Source organism: Salmo salar, chromosome ssa23 (assembly GCF_905237065.1).
Source record: "Salmo salar chromosome ssa23, Ssal_v3.1, whole genome shotgun sequence".
NCBI classification, from domain to species: domain Eukaryota; kingdom Metazoa; phylum Chordata; class Actinopteri; order Salmoniformes; family Salmonidae; genus Salmo; species Salmo salar.
The window spans coordinates 3252702-3274696 of NC_059464.1; the positions used below are offsets into that span (position 1 = coordinate 3252702).

The following is a 21995-nucleotide window of genomic DNA, read 5'->3' on the forward strand; positions in this document are numbered from 1 at the left end:
CAAAAGTTTGGGGGCACTTAGCTTTTCTTTCAAAAACAAGGACATTTCAATTTTTTTGTCCATTAAAATAACATCAAATTGATCAGAAATACAGTGTAGGCATTGTTAATGCTGTAAATGACTTATTGTAGCTGGAAACGGCTGATTTTGAATGGAATATCTACAGAGGCCCATTATCAGCAACCATCACTCCTGTGTTCCAATGACACTAGTCTCGACAGCAACAGTGAAGAGGCGCCTCCGGGATGCTGGCCTTCTAGGCAGAGTTCCTCTGTCCAGTGTCTGTTCTTTTGCCCATCTTAATCTTTTATTGGCCAGTCTGAGATATGGCTTTTTCTTTGCAACTGCCTAGAAGACCAACATCCCGAAGTCGCCTCTTCATGGTTGACGTTGAGACTGGTCTTCTGCGGGTACTATTTAATTAAGCTGCCAGTTGAGGACTTGTGAGGCATCGGTTTCTCAAACTAGACACTTGATTGTGCACCGGGGCCTCCCACTCCTCTTTCTATTCAGGTTAGAGACCGTTTGCGTAGTTCTGTGAAAGGAGTTGTACACAGTGTTGTACGAGATCTTCAGTTTCTTGTAAATTTCTCGCATGGAATAGTCTTCATTTCTCAGAACAAGAATAGACTGACGAGTTTCAAAAGTTATTTGTTTCTGGCCATTTTGAGCCTGTGATCGAACCCACGAAAGCTGAAAAATCCAGTCACTCAACTAGTCTAAAGTGGGACATTTTAATTGCTTCTTTAATCAGAAAAACTGTTTTTTAATTGCAAAGGGTTTTCTAATGATCAACTAGCCTTTTAAAATAATAAACTTGGATTAGCTAACAACGTGCCATTGGAACACAGGAGTGATGGTTGCTGATAATGGGCCTCTGTATGCCTATGTAGATAATCCATTAAAAAGAATTTTTATTTTGTTTTTTTTAATCGGCTGTTTCCAGCTACAATAGTCAGTCATTTACAATATTAACAATGTCTACACTGTATTTCTGATCAATTTGATGTTATTTAAAAAATGGACCATTTTTTTGGCTTTCTTTCAAAAACAAGGACATTTCCAAGTGACCCCAAACCTTTGAAAGGTAGTGTGTGTGTGTGTGCATGTACGCATGTACGTATGCACATACATACGTATTTAGACAATTGCCGTGAGACAGTTGAGACATGGATTGTGAACAGTGGTTCATCCTTTAAAAGTTGCAGCGTACTGCAGCACAGCTTGCGTGGTGGCGCAGAATTCTATGGCAACTGGTACAATTAGTGCTAGTTTTACCACCAGAGGGCATCTTTAATTCTCGCTCTCTTACTCTCGGAGGATCTGAGCCCTAGGACCATGCCTCAGGACTACCTGGCCTGATGACTCCTTGCTGTCCCCAGTCCAACTGGTCGTGCTGCTGCTACAGTTTCAACTGTTCTGCCTGCGGCTATGGTACCCTGACCTGTTCACCGGACGTGCTACCTGTCCCAGACCTGCTGTTTTCAACTCTCTGGAGACAGCAGGAGCGGTAGAGATACTCTGAATGATCGGGTATGAAAAGCCAACTGACATTTACTCCTGAGGTGCTGACCTGTTGCACCCTCTACAACTACTGGGATTATTATTACTTGACCCTGCTGGTCATCTATGAACATTTGAACATCTTGGCCATGTTGTGTTATAATCTCCACCCGGCACAGCCAGAAGAGGACTGGCCACCCCTCCATAGCCTGGTTCCTCTCTAGGTTTCTTCCTAGGTTCTGGCCTTTCTAGCGAATTTTTCCTAGCCACCGTCCTTCTACACCTGCATTGCTTGCTGTTTGGGGTTTTAGGCTGGGTTTCTGTACAGCAATTTGTGACATCAGCTGATTTAAGAAGGGCTTTTTAAATACATTTCATTGATTTTATAGTCTTCAATAATGGCTGTACAAGACAATTTAAAATGTTTTTGTAAGAACATAGTATATGGGACTGATTTTAATACATTTTGCTTAATTCATTTGATTAATATTATGATGTTTCCATTTCAAGAAAAACCCTCTGGGTTACGTTAGGATGGAACGGAAAATATGGCGCTGTACAATGTGACGGTCGGAGTAGGCTACAGTACCTGGCTATTTAGCTAAAGAATCCCTGTGTCGTGCAGGCACGTGGGAGACCGGGGTTCAATTCCCCTACGGGGAGGAAGGAGTAGGCTTGTAAATAAGAATGTGTTCTTAACTGACTTGCCTAGTTAAATAAAGTGCATAACATTTCTGCACCCATATTTATTAATTCAAGTCTAACCAATACCCAAACAGAGATACAGTGAAAATAAAAATCTCATTGATTTATCAAGACCAGTCCCCTTGTTTGTCTTAGAGCAGTGCAAAACAAATAGTTGTAGGTTTTTGCTTCAAATACTATTTCTTCTAACTTCAATATGCTCTTTAAATAAATAAGACCTTCACCTGTCTTAACAGTACAATACTCAACACTACTGAGACTCATGTCGCCTTCGGTAGGCCTACAGTATATCGAAAAATATGACCTGACTCTGCCAAAAGTTACATACAGTTGAAGTCAGAAGTTCACATACACCTTTAAAATCTAAGTTTTTCACAATTCCTGACATTTAATCCAACTAAGTATTCCCTGTTTTAGGTCAGTTAGGATCACCACTTAATTTTAAGAATGTGAAATGTCAGAATAATAGTAGAGAGAATGATTTATTTCAGCTTTTATTTCTTCCATCACATTCCTAGTGGGTCAGAAGTTTACACACTCAATTAGTATTTGGAAGCATTGCTTTTAACTTGGGTCAAATGTTGAGAGTAGCCGTCCGCAAGCCTCCCACAATAAGTTGGGTGAATTTTGGCCCATTCCTCCTGACAAAGCTGGTGTAACTGAGTCAGGTTTGTAGGCCTCCTTGCGCGCACATGCTTTTTCAGTTCTGCCCACAAATTTTCTATAGGATTGAGGTCAGGGCTTTGTGATGGCCACTCCAATACCTTGACTTTGTTGTCCTTAAGCCATTTTGCATAAATTTGGAAGTATGCTTGGGGTCATTGTCCATTTGGAAGACCCATTTGCGACCAAGCTTTAACTTCCTGACTGATGTCTTGAGATGTTGCTTCAATATAGCCACATAATTTTCCTTCCTCATGATACCATTTATTTTGTGAAGTGCACCAGTCCCTCCTGCAGCAAAGCACCCCCACAACATGTTGCTACCACCCCTGTGCTTCACGGTTGGGAAGGTTTTCTTCGGCTTGCAAGCCTCACCCTTTTTCCTCCAAACATAACGATGGTCATTATGGCCAAACAGTTCTATTTTTGTTTCATCAGACCAGAGGAAATTTCTACAAAAAGTACAATCTTTGTCCCCATGTGCAGTTCCTAACCATAGTCTGGCTTTTTATGGCGGTTTTGGAGCAGTGGCTTCTTCCTTGTTGAGCAACCTTTCAGGTTACGTTGATATACGACTTGTTTAGATACTTTTGTACCCGTTTCCTCCAACATCTTCACAAGGTCCTTTGCTGTTTTACTGGGATTGATTTGCACTTTTCGCACCAAAGTACATTCATCTCTAGAAGACAGAACCCGTCTCCTTCCTGAGCGGTATGACGGCTGCGTGGTCCCATGGTGTTTATTTTTACGTACTATTGTTTATACAGATGAACGTGATACCTTCAGGCGTTTGGAAATTGCCTTGGCTGATTTTCCTTTGATTTTCCCATGATGTCAAGCAAAGAGGCACTGAGTTTGAAGGTGGGCCTTGAAATACATCCACAGGTACATCTCCAATTGACTCAAATCTCAGAATCTTCTAAAGCCATGACATCATTTTCTGGAATTTTCCAAGATGTTTAAAAGGCACAGTCAACTTAATGTATTTAAACTTCTGACCCACTGGAATTGTGATAATTTCACTTATAATTGACTGTCTGTAAACAATTGTTGGAAAAATTACTTGTGTCATGCACAAAGTAGATGACCTAATCGACTTGCCAAAACTATAGTTTGTTAACAAGAAATTTGTGGAGTGGTTGAAAAAACGAGTTTTAATGACTCCAACATAAGTATATGTAAACTTCGACTTCAACTGTATAGAGGATTGGAGAATTCTAAATTAAAACCAAAAGCCGTCGCATGGGTTTCCCGGTGGCGGCCGGCACGGGTATCTGTAGCAACGCATTTAGAAGGTTACAGACTGCTGTGCCACTGGAGAGGCCCCATCCACAAAATATCAAAATACAGAGAGGTGTTGGTAAAGGTATATTCAAAGGAATTGTCCGTAGAGCTCCGAGACAGGATTGTGTCGAGGCACAGATCTGAGGAAGTATACCAAAACATTTCTGCAGCATTGAAAGTCCCCCAAAACACAGCGGCCTCCATCTTTCTTAAAATGGAAGAGCCCTAGTGTTCCCCTGTGGAGATGGGAGAACCTTCCAGAAGGACAACCATCTCTGCAGCACTCCACCAATCAGGCATTTATGGTAGAGTGCCCAGACGGAAACCACTCCTCAATAAAAACGCACATGACAGCCCGCTTAGAGTTTGCCAAAAGGCACCTAAAGACTCTCAGACCACGAGAAACAAGATTCTCTGGTCTGATGAAACCAAGATTGAACTCTTTGGAATGAATGCCAAGTGTCATGTCTGGAGGAAACCTGGCACCATCCCTACAGTGAAGCATGGTGGTGGCAACATCATGCTGTGGGGTTGGTTTTCAGCGGCAGGGACTAGGAGACGAGTCAGGATTGAGGCAAAGATGAACAAAGCAAAGTACAGAGAGATCCTTGATGAAAACCTGCTCCAGAGTGCTCAGGACCTCAGCCTGGTGCGAAGGTTCACCTTCTAACAGGACAACAACCCTAAGCACACAGCCAAAACAATGCAGGAGTGGCTTCGGGACAAGTCTCAATGTCCTTGAGAGGCCCAGCCAGAGCCCGATTGAACATCTTTGGAGAGACCTGAAAATAGCTGTGTCGCGACTCTCCCCATACAACCTGACTGAGCCCGAGGGGATCTGCAAAGGATAAATGGGAGAAACTCCCCAAATACAGGTGTGCCAAGCTTGTAGTGTCATACCCAAGAAGACTCAAGGCTGTAATTGCTGCCAATGGTTCTTCAACAAAGTACTGAGTAAAGGATCTGAATAATTATGTAAATATGATATTTCAGTTTTTAGCAAACAAATCTAAAAAACTGTTTTTGCTTTGTCATTATGGGGTATTGTGTGTAGATTGAGAAAAACAAACAATTGAATACATTTTTAAATAAGGCTGTAACCTAACAAAATGTGGAAAAAGTCAAGGGGTCTGAATACTTTCCAAAGGATGGATGGATGGACGGACGTATGTATGCATGTATGCGCACACACATATATAAAAAGGAAATAGAACATAAGTGTCTCGGGCGTAAGGTGTAGGGGTGGATTGGGCGAGGCTTAACCTCATCCCCAGGCTCAAATTTCTGGCGCATAAAGCCTGGTAACAGTGTGGGACTGTTTGGAATTCAGGGGGTGTGGATTTACTGACTGACATGGTAATTAGGCTTGGGTGGTATACCGTATATCGGGGTATTTGATGAGAGTATTGGAAAAACCATCCCGTGGCTGTCAAAACTGAACTATTTCAATACATTTTTATATTTGTAGCTACACTGAACAAAAATATGAACGCAACATGTAAAGTGTTGGTCCCATGTTTCATGAGATTAAATAAAAGATCACAGATCTTTTCCATACGCACAAAACGCTTATTTCTCTACAATTTTGTGCACAAAGTTGTTTACATCCCTGTTAGTGAGCGTTACTCCTTTGCCAAGATAATCTATCCACCTGACAGGTGTGGCATATCAAGAAGCTGATTAAACAGTGATCATTACACAAGTGCACCTTGTGCTGGGGACAATAAAAGGCCACTAAAATGTGCAGTTGTCACACAACGCCACAGATGTCTCAAATTCAACTATAGTTTTCCTTTACAGAAAATACATTAGTGCAACACATTCAGCAGAAAATAGCTTAATTGTCATCAGTGGTAGCCATAGAAGTAAATGAGCTTACAATGAAAAAGGTATTTTTTGCAAAAATGATGCATGGCCATCCTATTTCTAATGTTTATCCTTTATATTCACCTGTAAATGTCCAACCTCACCAAAAATGGCATTCGGTAGCTCATACCTATTCATGTATAACTTTATGACCTGGATTTCCTGTCTTTGCAATTCATTTATTTTTGTTTGCACTCGTTAGCATATTTAGCAAGCAGCCTCTTTGGAAATGTGCTATTACTTGTACAAATGTTGTTAGCATAGTAATAGACACCCAATGGACTGTGTGTTTCTTGGCACCCCCTTGTGTACTAAGGCGGTAATACCGTAAATCCTGGGATGAGAGATGGATGGAATGACAATATGAAAATATGGATAACGCCCAAACCTAATGCTAATCAATTCAAATTCTGAGCGAATCACACGACTATGACGTGTGGCTCTAAATCGAGGCAACAGTTGAATTAGAATTGTCATTTTTCAATTGACTATCAAAATAAATGTTTTATAACATTAGCAATATTAGTTTTGGGAAGCCCAATTGATTCTGATTTGAGGCATATAAAGTTTATGTAAAAAAAACATTTAAGATGCAAACTTACAGATTTTCCCAAACTCACTATGTTTAAATAATTTCTGCTTGAAGTTGATAATGTTGGGGGGAGATTCTAAAGGGATATGCTATATGGTGATGGACAGAGATCTGCCAATTAAAACCGGTGGCTGTTCGACGCTCCTGCCATAAGCTTCCCTTCAACTTGATTTAAGTTCAGTTCTGAGGCGCTGTGAAACCAGATGGTTTGACAGAGAGAGAGAGAGCCGGCTGGTGGACGAGACCTCTGAGCAGGTCAATCTCCCCCAGTAATATACCTATACTATAGGTACTACAATAGGCCTGCTATACCTCTCGGAGCAGGTCTTGTTCCAGGTTGTGTCGGGCCAGCAGCATCTTCCTCTTGTACTGGCGACACTGCAGCTCGTAGTACTGCCTCTGTCTCCTCAGCAGCCCCGCCTCTTCCTCTGCCTGCAGCTGCTGCAGACACTCCTTCTGACGCACCAGCCATTCCTGCTTCTCCCGCTTTGGGGTCGACTGGTTCTCATTCAGTTCCTAGTAGAAACACAGGGGGAAGGGTTAGAGGATGACACCATCGACTCATTACAACACAGGGGGAAGGGTTAAAACGGTAGGGACGTGACAAATGGCTCAAAATTCCACGTCAATTCACAATGCAGAGTAATGGTCCTAATACGCATGTATGAACACTAGGGCCGGGCAATTAAGTTACATGTACCGCAGTCATATACCCTTGAAAGCGCCACGGCTATTGCACGTTTGTTTGTCTAAGGCTTTTTAAAATGCAGACATAAAACCTTCTCTGGAGATCGTTTCGAGGTGCCACTGAACAGGTATTTTACTTGTCTGTAATGGAATGACGCTTTTGAAGTGGAACTAACATCCATCACTTGGCGATCAGAACTGTCAATCAAATTATCTCAAGCTGCCTGCATTTTCTATAGCAAGCTAGCAAGGAATGGAGGGAGAGGGGCACAGTATAGGCAGGTCGGCCACCAGACAGACGGAGTCAGAACCGTGCACTAGGCCTATCTATCGGCAATCAAAAGCTGTATCTCGCAATGTCTTGCAGTAAATCAACTTCAGTAAAGCAGGGCCCATCAATGAATAGGCTAGGGGAACAGACCGAACACACACTTGCATCATTAGTGAAGACAAAGAGCAGATGAGCCAGCTGCACTGTGATTAAACATTTGTGGTTAAAGTTAAAGGCTGACACCAGCCACCCTTGCTTCTGCCTCTTAGGGGTCGACTGGTTCTCATTCAGTTCCTAGTAGAAACAACACATGGGGAAGGGTTAGAGTAGAGATCATCAACTAGATTTCAGCCACAGGCCGATCTTTTCTTGAGCGGATGGTCGGGGGGGCCGGAAAATAATTACAAATAATTTGTAGACAGCAAATTAACCGCAAGAAGCCCAAACAGATACAATGTTTGATTAAAACATCATTTAGAATCTTGCTTACATTTGTATATGACTTGTTTCACTATTATCCGTTGGAATACTTGGGAACAGATTTCTAAAACAAAAAATGTAAGACCTGTAATTGATTTCCTGGTGTTTTTACAGTCTGTGAAACAAGAAAAAATACATTTGTTTTATATTTTGCTCAGAAAAATTAGTGGGCCCAAATAAAATTTGGCCTGCGCGCCACCAGTTGGGGAACCCTGGGTTAGAATGTGATACCAGCCAATCAAAACAACACATGGGGAAGGGTTAGAGGGTGACACCAGTCACTCCTGCGTCAGCCCCATGTGACTGCAACTGTATTGTTGTCCTGTATGGTTGTAATAAGTTAGTCGTGTGGTTGGAATAAGGTAGTCGTGTGGTTGGAACATGTGGTTGGAATAAGGTTGTACCTCTTTGAGCTGGTCCTTGCGCTGACGGTATTGGCGTTTCTGAGACTCCAGTAGACTGGTCAGCTCTTTCTTCTGCTGGCTCAGGATATGCTGCTGGAACTTCTTCTCCTCAGCTAGGGCTGCCTTGGTCTGGGGAGAGAGAGAGGGAGGTATTTGGCATTTTATTATGATCCCCATTAACTGTTGCAAAAGCAGCAGCTACTCTTCCCGGGGTCCTCACAAAACATAATACAGAACAACAGATAGCTTTTTTTAAAGCTTACATATCAATACATACAAACTATCTAGGTCAATTAGGGAAGAGACGTTGCTTTACCCATTTTCTGAAACCAGGTTTGCTGTTCATTTGAGCAATGAGATGGAACGTAGTTCCATGCAAAATTGGCTCTATATAATACTGTACGCTTTCTTGATTTTGTTCTGGATTTGGGGAATGAAAAGACCCCTGGTAAGGTCAGAGCTGTCTAAGTTGCCTATGAAAACAATTTGGAATTTAACACGTTTCTTATAAAAAGAAGTGAAGCAATCAGTCTCTCAACTCTTAGCCAAGAGACTGGCATGCATAGTATTTATATCAGCCCTCTGATTACAATGAAGAGCAAGATGTTCCGCTCTGTTCTGAGCCAGCTGCTGCTTAACTAGGTCTTTCCTTGCAGCACTTCACCACAAGACTGGACAATAATCAATATAAGACTAAACCAGAGACTGGAGGACTTGCTTTTTGGAATGCGTTATCAAAAAAGCAGAGCATCTCTTTATTATGGGGAGCGCCCCATCATTACAACCATTGAATCTACATGTTTTGACTAGGGATGCACGATATATCGGTAAGCATATCAGAATCGGACGATATTAGCTAAAGATGCCAACATCGGCTCGATGTCTAGTTTAACGCCGATGTGCAATACCGATGTCAAAGCTGACGTGCATACCTATATAACGTAGGTAGATGACGTAATGACGCCACACAAAAAAATACAGCGCTACACACGCAACACAGCATTCCTAACCTAGCCCACAATGTCTGCCGTGTGGATCTATTTAGAAGTTTCAAAGGAAGATAACAAAAAGGTAATATGCAACGTTTGTGCTCTGGAAATAATAGCAGGAGGGGAGAAAGTGAAATATTTCAATACAACAAACCTAATTACTCATTTGAAAGTGCATCACCCCCAGACGTTCAGAGACTACGTAGAACAAAAGCAGAAAAAAACTAAGCTCCCACTTTAAACAACTAAATAAGTTCAAGTCGAACAGTCATTTGAAAAATTAAGAAAATATCAGCGAGACATGCAAAGGCGAAATCCATTAACGCCAAGATAATGGAATTCATTGCCCTTGATAATCAACCGTTCTCTGTTGGCTTCGCCGACTGGTCGAGCACCTCGAGCCCCGGTACACACTACCAAGTAGGGGCTATTTTTCAGATGTTGCCCTACCGGAATTACACAGTATTGTTGAAACGCACATCCATGAGCTACTTGTTATGGGCGTCACTGCTATTAGCTTCACGACTGACATTTGGACCAGCGATGTCAGCCCCATGAGCATGCTGAGTCTGACAGCACAGTGGGTCGACGAGGATGTCGTACTGAGGAAAGCCGTATTGCATGCTCAAGAATGTGCTGGTTCTCATAGCGCTACTGCCATTTCAATGGCATTTGTGAACATGAACACACTCCTAGCTCCACTCAAACAACTGACTCAAGAAATAAGCTTATCAACTGCGTCTGCAGCAGACGTGATACCCTCTGTCATGGCATTGAAATGCCTGCTCAACAAAACTGCTGACAGACCGTGGGGTTAAAACTTGCAAAAGTACTCTAGAGGCTGTGAACAAGCGAGTCGGTGGCATTCTGAGCCTCTTTACTGTGTCGCCACCATGCTCGATGGTACATTTACGTCATTGGTAGATACAAGGACCGCTACTTCGATGCAGACAAGAAACAAGGTTTACGTGAAATGTTAGACAGAGCTGGAAAAGATAGAAACAGACACAGTGACAGTGCGCAGCAAGGAAGAGGACCATGACAGAAGAGGACACAGACAGACAGAGCAAAAACTTCACTGCTTGACATGTATGATGAAATCCTGGTTGAGAATGAAACGGCTGAACAAATGAACACCGAAACAGCACAGAAAGTAAGCGAAAGAAATAGGTTTTGATTATGTTTTACTGGTAATAGGGGACATGCGTAAATGCCAACAAAATAAATTTTTGGTCAGTGCGTGTGTTTCAACTATTTAACTACTAGAATGCTTAACAGGCCGCAAAAATTTTAAATATCGGTATCAGGTTTTTTGGCAAGGAAAATATTGGATATCAGTATCATCCAAAAATGTCATATCAATGCATCCCTAGTTTTGACCATGATAGATTGTAAACTAGGGTAACACCAAGTAATTCAACAGCCACACCATTCATTACGAGATTCAGCTGAGGTCTAGAACTTAGGGAATGATTTGTACCAAATACAATGCTCTTAGGTTTTAGAGATGCTCAGGACCGGTTTATTACTGGCCACCCATTCCAAAACAGACTGCAACTCTTTGTTAAGGGTTTCAGTGACTTCATTAGCTATGGTTGCTGATGCGTATATGGATGAATCAGCAGCATACATGGACACGCATGCTTTGTTTAATGCCAGGTCATTGGTAGAAATAGAAAAGAGTAGAGGGCCTAGAGAGCTGCCCTGCGGTAAACAACATTTTACATGTTTGACATTAGAGAAGCTTCCATTAAAGAAAACCCTTTAGTTCTATTAGATAGACAGCTCTGAATCCATGATATGGCAGAGGTTGAAAAGCCATAAAACGTGTTTGTTCAACAGGTTATGGTCAATAATATTAAGGGCTACACTGAAATCTAACAGCACAGCTCACACAATCTTATCAATTTCTTTCAACCAATCATCAGTAATTTGTGTCAGTGCAGTGCTGAAAGTCTGTTGTTAATTTGTTTACAGAGAAATAGCATTGTATTTGGTCAAACATTTTTTTTCAACAGTTTGCTAAGAGCTGACAGGAAGCTTATAGGTCTGCTGTTAGAAACAGTAAAGGCCGCTTTACCACTCAAGGGTAGAGGAATTACTTTGGCTTCCCTCCAGCCTGGCTGGACAAACATGTGTCTAGGCTCAGATTAAAGATATGACAGATAAGGAGTGGCTATAGAGTCAGTTACCATCCTCAGTAGCTTTCCATCTAAGTTGTCAATGCCCGGAGGTGTGTCATTATTGATCGATAATCTGAACCTCTCCCATCAATCAATCAAATGTATTTATAAAGCCCTTCTTACTAGAGGTCGACCGATTAATCAGGGCCGATTTCAAGTTTTCATAACAATCGGAAATCGGTATTATTGGACGCCATTTTGGGAGTGCATTCTGACGAAGAACAGCAAAGGTAATCCAATTTTTCTTTTAGTAAATCTGAGTTTGGTGAGTGCCAAACTTGGTGGGTGTCAAAATAACTAGCCATGATGGCCGGGCTATCTACTCAGAATATTGCAAAATGTGCTTTCACCGAAAAGCTATTTTAAAATCGGACACCGCGATTGCATAAAGAAGTTCTGTATGTATAATTCTTAAAATAATTGTTATGTTTTTTGTGAACGTTTATCGTGAGTAATTTAGTAAATTCACCGGAAGTTTTCGGTGGGTATGCTAGTTCTGAACGTCACATGCTAATGTAAAAAGCTGGTTTTTGATATAAATATGAACTTGATTGAACAAAACATGCATGTATTGTATAACATAATGTCCTAGGAGTGTCATCTGATGAAGATCATCAAAGGTTAGTGCTGCATTTAGCTGTGGTTTTGTTTTTTGTGACATTATATGCTAGCTTGAAAAATGGGTGTCTGATTATTTCTGGCTGGGTACTCTAACATAATCTAATGTTTTGCTTTCGTTGTAAAGCCTTTTTGAAATCGGACAATGTGGTTAGATATAGGAGAGTCTTGTCTTTAAAATGGTGTAAAATAGTCATATGTTTGAAAAATGGACGTTTTGGGATTTTTGAAGAGTTTGTAATTCGCGCCACGCTCTATCATTGGATATTGGCGAGGCGTTCCACTAGCGGAACATCTAGATGTAAGAGTTAAGAACACATTCTTATTTTCAATGATGGCCTAGGAACGGTGGGTTAACTGCCTTGTTCAGGAGCAGAACGACAGATTTTTACCTTGTCAGCTCGGGGATTCAATCTTGCAACCTTATGGTTAACTAGTCCAACGCTCTAACCACCTGCTTTACATTGCACTCCACGAGGAGCCTGCCTGTTATGCGAATGCAGTAAGAAGCCAAGGTAACTTGCTAGCTAGCATTAAACCTATCTTACAAAAAACAATCAATCATAATCACTAGTTAACTACACATGGTTGATGATATTACTAGTTTATCTAGCCTGTCCTGCGTTGCATATAATCGCTTAGGTACACGTTGCTCCAACCATAAACATCAATGCCTTTCTTAAAATCAATACAAGTATATATTTTTAAACCTGCATATTTAGTTAATATTGCCTGCTAACATGAATTTATTTTAACTAGGGAAAATGTGTCACTTCTCTTGCAACAGAGTCAGGGTATATGCAGCAGTTTGGGCCGCCTGGCTCATTGCGAACTGTGAAGACTATTTCTTCCTAACAAAGACAGCCGACTACGGGGGATGATTTAACAAAAGCGCATTTGCGAAAAAAGCACAATCGTTGCACGACTGTACCTAACCATAATCAATGCCTTTCTTAAAATCAATACACAGAAGTATATATTTTTAAACCTGCATATTTAGCTAAAAGAAATCCAGTTTAGCAGGCAATATTAACCAGGTGAAATTGTGTCACTTCTCTTGCGTTCATTGCATGCAGAGTCAGGGTCTATGCAACAGTTTGGGCCACCTGGCTCGTTGCGAACTAATTTGCCAGAATTTTACATAATTATGACATAACATTGAAGGTTGTGCAATGTAACAGGAATATTTAGACTTAGGGATGCCACCCGTTAGATAAAATACGGAACGGTTCTGTATTTCACTGAAAGGAAAAACATTTTGTTTTCGAGATGATAGTTTCCGGATTCGACCATATTAATGACCATAGGCTCGTATTTCTGTGTGTTATTATGTTATAATTAAGTCTATGATTTGATAGAACAGTCTGACTGAGCGGTAGTAGGCACCAGCAGGCTCATAAGCATTTATTCAAACAGCACTTTCGTACGTTTTGCCAGCAGCTCTTCGCTGTGCTTCAAGCATTGCGCTGTTTATGACTTCAAGTCTATCAACTCCCAAGATTAGGCTGGTGTAACTGATGTGAAATGGCTAGCTAGTTAGCGGGTGCACGCTAATAGCGTTTCAAACGTCACTCGCTCTGAAACTTGGAGTAGTTGTTCCCCTTGCTCTGCATGGGTAACGCTGCTTCGAGGGTGGTTGTTGTCGATGTGTTCCTGGTTCGAGCCCAGGTAGGAGCGAGGAGAGGGACGGAAGCTATACTGCTACACTGGCAATACTAAAGTGCCTATAAGAACATCCAATAGTCAAAAGTATATGAAATACAAATCGTAGAGAGAGAAATAGTCATATAATTCCTATAATAACAACTACAACCTAAAACTTCTTACTTGGGAATATTGAAGACTCATGTTAAAAGGAACCACCAGCTTTCATATGTTCTCATGTTCTGAGCAAGGAACTTAAACGTTAGCTTTCTTCCATGGCACATATTGCACTTTTACTTTCTTCTCCAACACTTTGTTTTTGCATTATTTTAACCAAATTGAACATGTTTCATTATTTATTTGAGGCTAAATTGATTTTATTGATATATTATATTAAGTTAAAGTGTTCATTCAGTATTGTTGTAATTGTCATTACTACAAATAAATAAATCGGTATCGGCGTTGAAAAATAATAATCGGTCGACCTCTACTTCTTACATCAGCTGATGTCAAAGTGCTGTACAGAAACCCAGCCTAAAACCCCAAACAACAAGCAATGCAGGTGTAGAAGCACGGTGGCTAAGAAAAACTCCCTACAAAGGGCAGAACCTAGGAAGAAACCAGGCTATGAGTGATGGCCAGTCCTCTTCTGGCTATGCCAGGTGGAGATTATAACAGAAAATGGCCAAGATGTTCAAATGTTCATAGATGACCAGCAGGGTCAAATAATAATAAATGACAGTGGTTGTAGAGGGTGCAACGAGTAAATGTCACACTAACTTTACAAAATTCAAACTTGCAATGCTTTTCTTTCATTATTATTATTATTTTTTTTTTATACATGAATACGATGGCTCACTGTTCGTGGTTGGCATTTTCTGTCTAAGTTTTCCTACTTTGCCAATAAAGTACTCATTAAAATAATTGGCAACATGAAGTGGTTTTGTGATGAAAAAGCCATTTAATTCGATAAAAGAAGGAGTTGAATTTGTCTTTTGCCCATAATTTCATTTAAAGTACTCCAAAGTTTTTTTTCTTCATCATTCATTATATCATTGATCTAGGCTTCATAATACAGTTTCTTCTTTTTGTTGTTGAGTTTAGTCACATCATTTCTCAATTTGCAGTAAGTCAGCCAGTCAGATGTGCAGCCAGACTTAGCCACTACTTTTGCTCCATCTCTTTCACCAATACAGTTTTCAATTCCTCATCAATCCATGGATCCTTAACAGTTCTAACAGTCAGTTTCTTAACAGGTCCATGTTTATGAATAATTGGATGAAGCAATTTCATAAATTCATCAAGTGCAGCATCTGGATGCTCCTTATTTATCACATAAGACCAACAAATATACTTTTTTTCATGCTCACAAATCTCATAGCAAAATCTTTTGTATGATCCATTTTAGGCCCAGCTTTTGGAACATTGGCCTTCCCGGATATAGCCACAATATTGGGATGAAGGGAGAAAAATACTACATTCTGTTCATCTATTTTTTGCCCGGTTTGACCCCCTCTCCTCCAAAGCTCTGGTTCTCCATCCCTCCTTTCCTCTAGTCCTGTCATTCCTCACCTCCTTCTCCAGTATGGCCTGGTGTTTCTTGCCCAGTTTGTCCCCCTCTCCTCCGAAGCTGTTCCTCTGGTTCTCCAACTCTTTGTCTAGTCTCAGCTGGTGCTCATCCATCTCAGCCTTCAGCTTGTTCTCCAGGCCCATCAACTGTTTCTGGTGCTGCCTCCTCATCCTCTTATAGCCAGACATCTGCTCCCTCAGCGCTGAGCCCTGCTCGTGCTCCTGGATCTGACGAGTGACCTGGAGAGAGAGGGTAGATAGAAATGGGAGGAAAAGAGAGAGAAATGGGAGGAGAGAGAGTGGAAGAAAGAGAGGGAATGTGTTTCAATAGTATCTGACATATTTGAGTTTTCGATTGAGCCTGCCTGGAGAGAGAGGTGGGCGGGGTTTCCAGTTGTGGGACTGTTCCATTGGATCGCAGGCAAACTCAATCAAGCTTAGGCAAAGTAGTTGTAAGAAAACAAACAAGCGTTCATAGTAGTATGAGAGAGGGGTTAGAGGGTTGTGTTAGCAGTCGTATCAGAGAAAGAGAGGTTTAGGGGTTAGCGTTTGCGGTCATGTCAGAGAGAATGGTTAGTGGTTGGGTCAGAGAGAGGGGTTTGGGGATGTGCTCACCAGGGAGGCCGTGCGGATGGTGGCGAAGTGGTCCCGGTTGCGGTAGTAGGCCCTGCGGCGGGCGGCTGACGAGGGCTGCTGCTGGTCTATCTCTGGCTGGTATGGGTCATCATAGATATTATCCTGACCCTGGGGGAGGGGGACAAGGAGAGAAAAAGATAATTCAGGAAAGGGAAGTTTAATTAATGGCCACAAACAATTGCACACACCTGACATATTTACCACATACCCACACCACCACATTCTCTCCCTCTAGCAGGCACACCACACACAACCTCTCTCAGACTTACAGTAGGGCGGTGTATAATGGAGGAGACTTCTCTCCCTCAGTCATCATAGCCATCTCCCCCCCACCACATACACCCCCCACCTCACCCAAACCCCATTCACACACGCACACCTCTCTCTCTGACTTACGGTAGGGCGGTGTATAATGGAGGAGTTGGAGGTGACTGTGTGCTCTCCCTCGGTCATCATGGCCATCTCATTGCTGTCGTCGGAGCCGTCCGCCAGGCTGTTGACCGAGGAGCTCTGGGAGCTGGCGGAGATGGACATACTCGGCACAGACTGGGAACTCTCCATGCTGCCCACAGTGCCCGTACGGAGCAGGTACTGCTCCACCTCCTGGGTGAGAGGGAGGGGGAAGGAGAGAGGAAAAATAGAGAGACGTTATACACTGACAGGCAGGCAGATACGGACAGTCAGAAACATGCAGAGAGAGACACAGGCAGGCAGAGGCAGAAAGTTAACATAAGATACAGTGCCTTCAGAAAGTATTCACACCCCTAGACTTTTCCCAAATGTTGTGTTACAGCCTGCATTTAAAATGGATTACGTTGAGATTGTCTCACTGGCCTACACCCAATAGTGTCAAAGTGGATTTGTTTAGACATTTTTACAAATTCAATATGAAAAGATGAAATGTCTTGAGTCAGTAAGTATTCAACCTCTTACGGCAAGCCTAAATAAGTTCAGGAGAACAAATGTGCTTAACAAGTCATAGGTTGCTTGAATTCACTGTGCGCGATAACAGGGTTTCACAGTATTTTTGAATGACTACCTCATCTCTGTACACACATACAATTACTGAAGGCCCCTCAGCCAAGCAGTGAATTTCAAACAGAGATTCAACCACAAAGACCAAGGAGGTTTTCCAATGCTTTGCAAAGAAGGGAACCTATTGGTTGATGGGCAAAAATAAAAAAATCAGACATTGAATATCTTTGAGCATGCGGAAGTTATTAATTACACTTTGGATGTATCAATACACCCAGTCACTACAAAGATACAGGCATCTTTCCAAACTCAGTTGCCGGGGAGGAAGAAAACCGCTCAGGGATTTCACCATGAGGCCAATGCTGACATTAAAACAGTTAGAGTTACATGGCTGTGACAGGAGAAAACTGAGGATGGATCAACATTGTAGTTACGACACAACACTAACCTAAATGTCAGAGTGAAAAGAAGGAAGCCAGTACAGAATAAAATATTAAAAAACATACATCCTGTTTGCAAACAAGGCACTAAAGTAAAACTGCAAAAAATGTGGCAAAGAAACATAACACTTTGTATTCATGACAAAGTTATGTTCGGGGCAAATCCAACATCACTTCATATTTTCAAGCATGGTGGTGGCTGCATCGTGTTATGGGTATGCTTGTCATTGGCAAAGACTAGGGAGTTTTTTAGGATACAAAGAAACGGAATAGAGCTAAGCACAGGCATAATCCTAGAGGAACACCTTGTTCAGTCTGTATTCCAACAGACACTGGGAGACAAATTCACCTTTCAGCAGGACAATAACTTCAAACAAGGCCAAATATACACTGGACTTGCTTACCAAGACGACACTGAATGTTCCCGAGTGGCCGCGTTAGTTGACGTAAATAGGCTTGAAAATCTATGGCAAGACTTGAAAATGGCTGTCTAGTAATGATCAACAACCAACTTGACAGAGCTTGAATTATTTGTTTAAATAATTAATATGCAAATAAGTAATCCAGGTGTGCAAAGCTCTTAAGAGACTTACCCAGAAAGACTCACAGCTGTAATCGCTGCCAAAGGTGATTCTAACATGAATCAACTAAGGGGTGTGAATACTTATGTAAATTAGATATCTATATTTTATTTTCAATAAATCGGCTAACATTTATAAAAACATGTTTTCACTTTGTCATTATGGGGTATTTGTGTGTAGATGGGGGATAAAAAAATATATTTCGAATTTAAGTTGTAACAACAAAATGTGGAATAAGTCAAGTGGTATGAATACTTTCTGAAGGCACTGTAAGTGATCGACCCATATCTGCCCTAACAAGTGTGCCCCATAACTCCTCCTCCCCACCATACAACCAGAGGAGGTTCATTATGGGCCTTACTAACATGGGGGAGAGCCCTTACCTCCTCCTCCTCGCCTCCCTCTGGGGTTGGTCCGTTGTGGGCTTCATGGAAGAGGATCTTCTTCATCTTCCTGTACTGGAGGTTGTCCAGCTCCCGCACTGCGTCCTTGGTCCTCGCTATGAGGTCCATCACCGCCGTTAGGGGACGCTCACGACACAGAAACCGGTGCTACAGACAGGGGAAGGAGGGGAAAAGGGGGGGGGGGGGTTGCAAAGATTTAGAGAGAGAAACTGAGGAAGAGGAAGAACAAGAAAAAGGTGTGTTGCACTCTTACATTCAGCAACACATCAGAGATAGGCCTGTCTTGTGGAATCTTCTGTAGACAGGAGTCCACAAAATTACGGAAATAATCAGACCTACGGCACGAGAGAGAAGAGAGTTCAGTCAGACAGAAGACAGTGAGAGAAAGCTGGTGAGTGAGAGAGCTGGTGAGTGAGAGAGAGCTGGTGAGTGAGAGAGCTGGTGAGTGAGAGAGCTGGTGAGTGAGAGAGAGCTGGTGAGTGAGAGAGAGCTGGTGAGTGAGAGAGAGCTGGTGAGTGAGAGAGAGCTGGTGAGTGAGCGAAAGAGCGTTAAGAGACAACGAGACAGTGATGTAAAGGAGAGATGAAGAAAAAAGGAGTTCAAGAGTTAAGCAAGAGAGGAGGTTAGGTGAATGACAAACGGATAAGTGAGTGGAGAAATGTACATGAGGAAGAGTGACGCTCACCAGTGATTGGACGCTAGGATTGGGCTCTCATTCTGGGCGATGTGGTATAAGGCACTCATAGCATTCATATTGAACAGAGGAGGCTTCCTCTCCGCTAAAGGGAGATGAGGGAGAGACAGAGAGAGAGAAAGGGTATAAAAAGAAGAGAGATCAATCGAGAGAAGGAAAGGGAGATAGAGAGAAAGTGACCAAGTGATAGAGAGAGAAGGGAGAGAGAGGACATGTTAGCTAACAGCCAAAGCAGCTTAGTGCTGAGTCTCTTAAAATTCCAGTAACAATGCCGGGACAATCATACACAACATAGACTATTACCAACTCCCAGGGGTTAGGGATTTGGTCAGACCACTCAGACAGGAGTCACACTGAGGGCCTGGGGTCAAAGTTCACTGTGGAGCCATTTGCCAAGACACCTTCATATTTCCTATATTATACTACATTGTTAGATCTCTTTCTTGATGTGGTGTCCAAGGGCGGCATTCCCTCTCTACAGTACCATAGAGATTGTGAATAGTGTGTTGCTATGAAGATCCTAGGAAGTGGTTTCTTGCCATGGCAATGCCTACCCAGCTCTATACAGGTGATGCCCAGAGACCAGACGTCCACCTTGCCGTCGTACTGACCCTCGTCCATCGCTAGGATCACCTCCGGAGCCATCCTGGAAAAAGAGTGAACCATCCCTTTATAATCAGCCACTGGTTAAAAAGAGTGTACCATCCCTTGTGTGTAGGGCAGGGGGTGGGGGAGGATTTGGAGATTCACAGGAGAAAACCAGCAGTACACAAGGAATTGAATAGTCCACAGTTTGCAGTTCTAGCTCCTCACCAGTAGGGGGTTCCTACAAAAGAGTTGGCGGGGGCAACAATGGAGGCAGAGCCAAAGTCTCCCAGCTTCACCTGGCCAGGCTCTGTCAGGAGGATGTTCCCTGCCTTCACATCCCTGAGAGGAGAGGAGCAATGTTAACACAATGTGACAAAAACAATGTTGACACAACGGTAACAGAACGTTAACAGTGAGGAGATAACGACGTTGAACATATTAATTTAAACCAGGGGTGGGCAAACGTTTTGGCTCAAGGGCCACAATGGGATTTCAAAATTCAACGGAGGGCCACACAGATTTTAAAGGGACCAATTTGTTTGTCAAAATTAATTTGCGGGACAGAAATAGGGCAGTTATTTGAAGAAAATAAAAAAAGATGTATATATAGTCCACAGTATATAGGTCCATTATAATTTCTGCATACTTTCTATACAATTGTAGACACTCAAGAGCGGCCTGGAATGTTTCCTTTCATATATACCCCTGATTTAACCCTTAACCAGGAAAGACCCTTAAGGCTAGAAACGTCTTTTGCAATAGTGACAAACCCTATATAGCATATATGTTATAGAAGAGGCCAGGGCCCGGTTTCCCAAAAGCATCTTAAGGTTAAGTTCATCAATAGAACCTTCAAAGGAGAATCGTTAAATCGCCAAGCAATCGTTATTAACGTTGTACTTAAACTCTCGTAATCTAACGCCTACCTCAGACCACTTGTAGAACAGCTAATTGTGTCATTACATGCTTTTTTTGCCCTCCCGAATCACTTTATACACAGATCTCAGCTAAAACAGAATCGCATGGTTTATCCACCTCTCTGTGACTGCAAAAACTTCAGAACAAAGTTGACTACAAATACGTTGCCAAAGTCTTTGCAATTGATACAAACAAGCAAGGTTTAAAAATACGGTTAAAATTAAAACAGTTGACTGCACAAAAATATAAACAGTGAGCTATAGGCCTATTTCAATCATATCGAAATACATTTCATGTTCAATCAATTGAGTTTTATTTTGCTACTTTTAGGCTTACCGTTTAAAACTTGTCTCAATATATTATGTGCGTAATGTGCCAAATCTGTGATTCTTTAGCATTTTTATTGGGTAAGCATTAGAGTAAACTGCCTCAATATTTGCAGCCGTAGGTGGTAATCTCTTTCTCTGCGTCAGTATTGTGAAATCATTTGAACGTTAAGGAAATATTTGAATGGAGAAAGCTGTTCCCGAGAGCAGCGCTCCTTTTCTTTCGATCCTATTAGTGATGACACATGCTCCAACGACACACTTGTAGTGGTGTTTTGGAAAAAAAACTCACGTTACATCTTCGGCCGGTGTAGGAAAGATCCATAGTTGAAACACTTGTAAGCCTAAGTTCCATCGCTATCGGGAAAATGAGCCCAGGCTATTAAGGCCACAATGGAATGATTATCCAACAATGGAATGGTTATTGAAACGGCACCTGAGTAAAATCCCTGAGACGTTACTGAGAGATTGTAGAACCAATGATGACAGACTAGACCGAAAGACATAGCATTGAAAACAGAACTGGAATCGAACAGCCAGAATTGCTCTAAGACAGTGCACAGTGACAGCATATGGACAACACAGTAGCATGGACCAAGAGGTAGTAGTAGTAGTAGTTGTTTGACTAAGTCGTTTTGGATAAAAGTGTCTGCTAAAATGGCATATATTTTTATAATATTACCTATGGATCATGTTGTGGGAGTGAAGATAGGCCAAGCCCAGTAGTGCACCATGGGTAATAGCAGCTATTTCCACCTCCTGTAGTGGCTTCTTGTGAACTACACACACACACAGAGAGAGTAAGAAAGAGGGAGAGTCTAGTTATATACAAAGCTTCAAAAACATGCTCAATGCCCTTAAACATGACTCAAAATAATCCCTGCAGTTGATCTCTGGTGTACTAACCTTCTAGAAGATCGGAGGCGGAGCCTAAACAGTACTCCATCACCAGCTGAGGGAGAGAGAGGGGGGGGG

General features: G+C 42.0%; 1 protein-coding gene across 3 annotated transcripts in view; it reads right to left on the bottom strand.

Moving 5' to 3' along the window:
- Positions 1–21995, bottom strand: part of LOC106583946 (serine/threonine-protein kinase TAO2) — a 45790-nt gene that overhangs the window by 12372 nt on the left and 11423 nt on the right. For all 3 annotated transcript variants that reach the window (XM_014168650.2, XM_014168648.2, XM_014168649.2), the window contains exons 5-16: positions 21927–21972; positions 21703–21799; positions 20002–20115; positions 19743–19834; positions 19180–19273; positions 18748–18829; positions 18474–18641; positions 16491–16697; positions 16074–16202; positions 15462–15698; positions 8456–8584; positions 6926–7129 (exon numbers count right to left, since the gene is read on the bottom strand). In XM_014168650.2, coding sequence (XP_014024125.1) covers positions 6926–7129; positions 8456–8584; positions 15462–15698; positions 16074–16202; positions 16491–16697; positions 18474–18641; positions 18748–18829; positions 19180–19273; positions 19743–19834; positions 20002–20115; positions 21703–21799; positions 21927–21972 — 1599 coding nt within the window. The remainder of the gene's footprint in view (positions 1–6925; positions 7130–8455; positions 8585–15461; positions 15699–16073; positions 16203–16490; positions 16698–18473; positions 18642–18747; positions 18830–19179; positions 19274–19742; positions 19835–20001; positions 20116–21702; positions 21800–21926; positions 21973–21995) is intronic.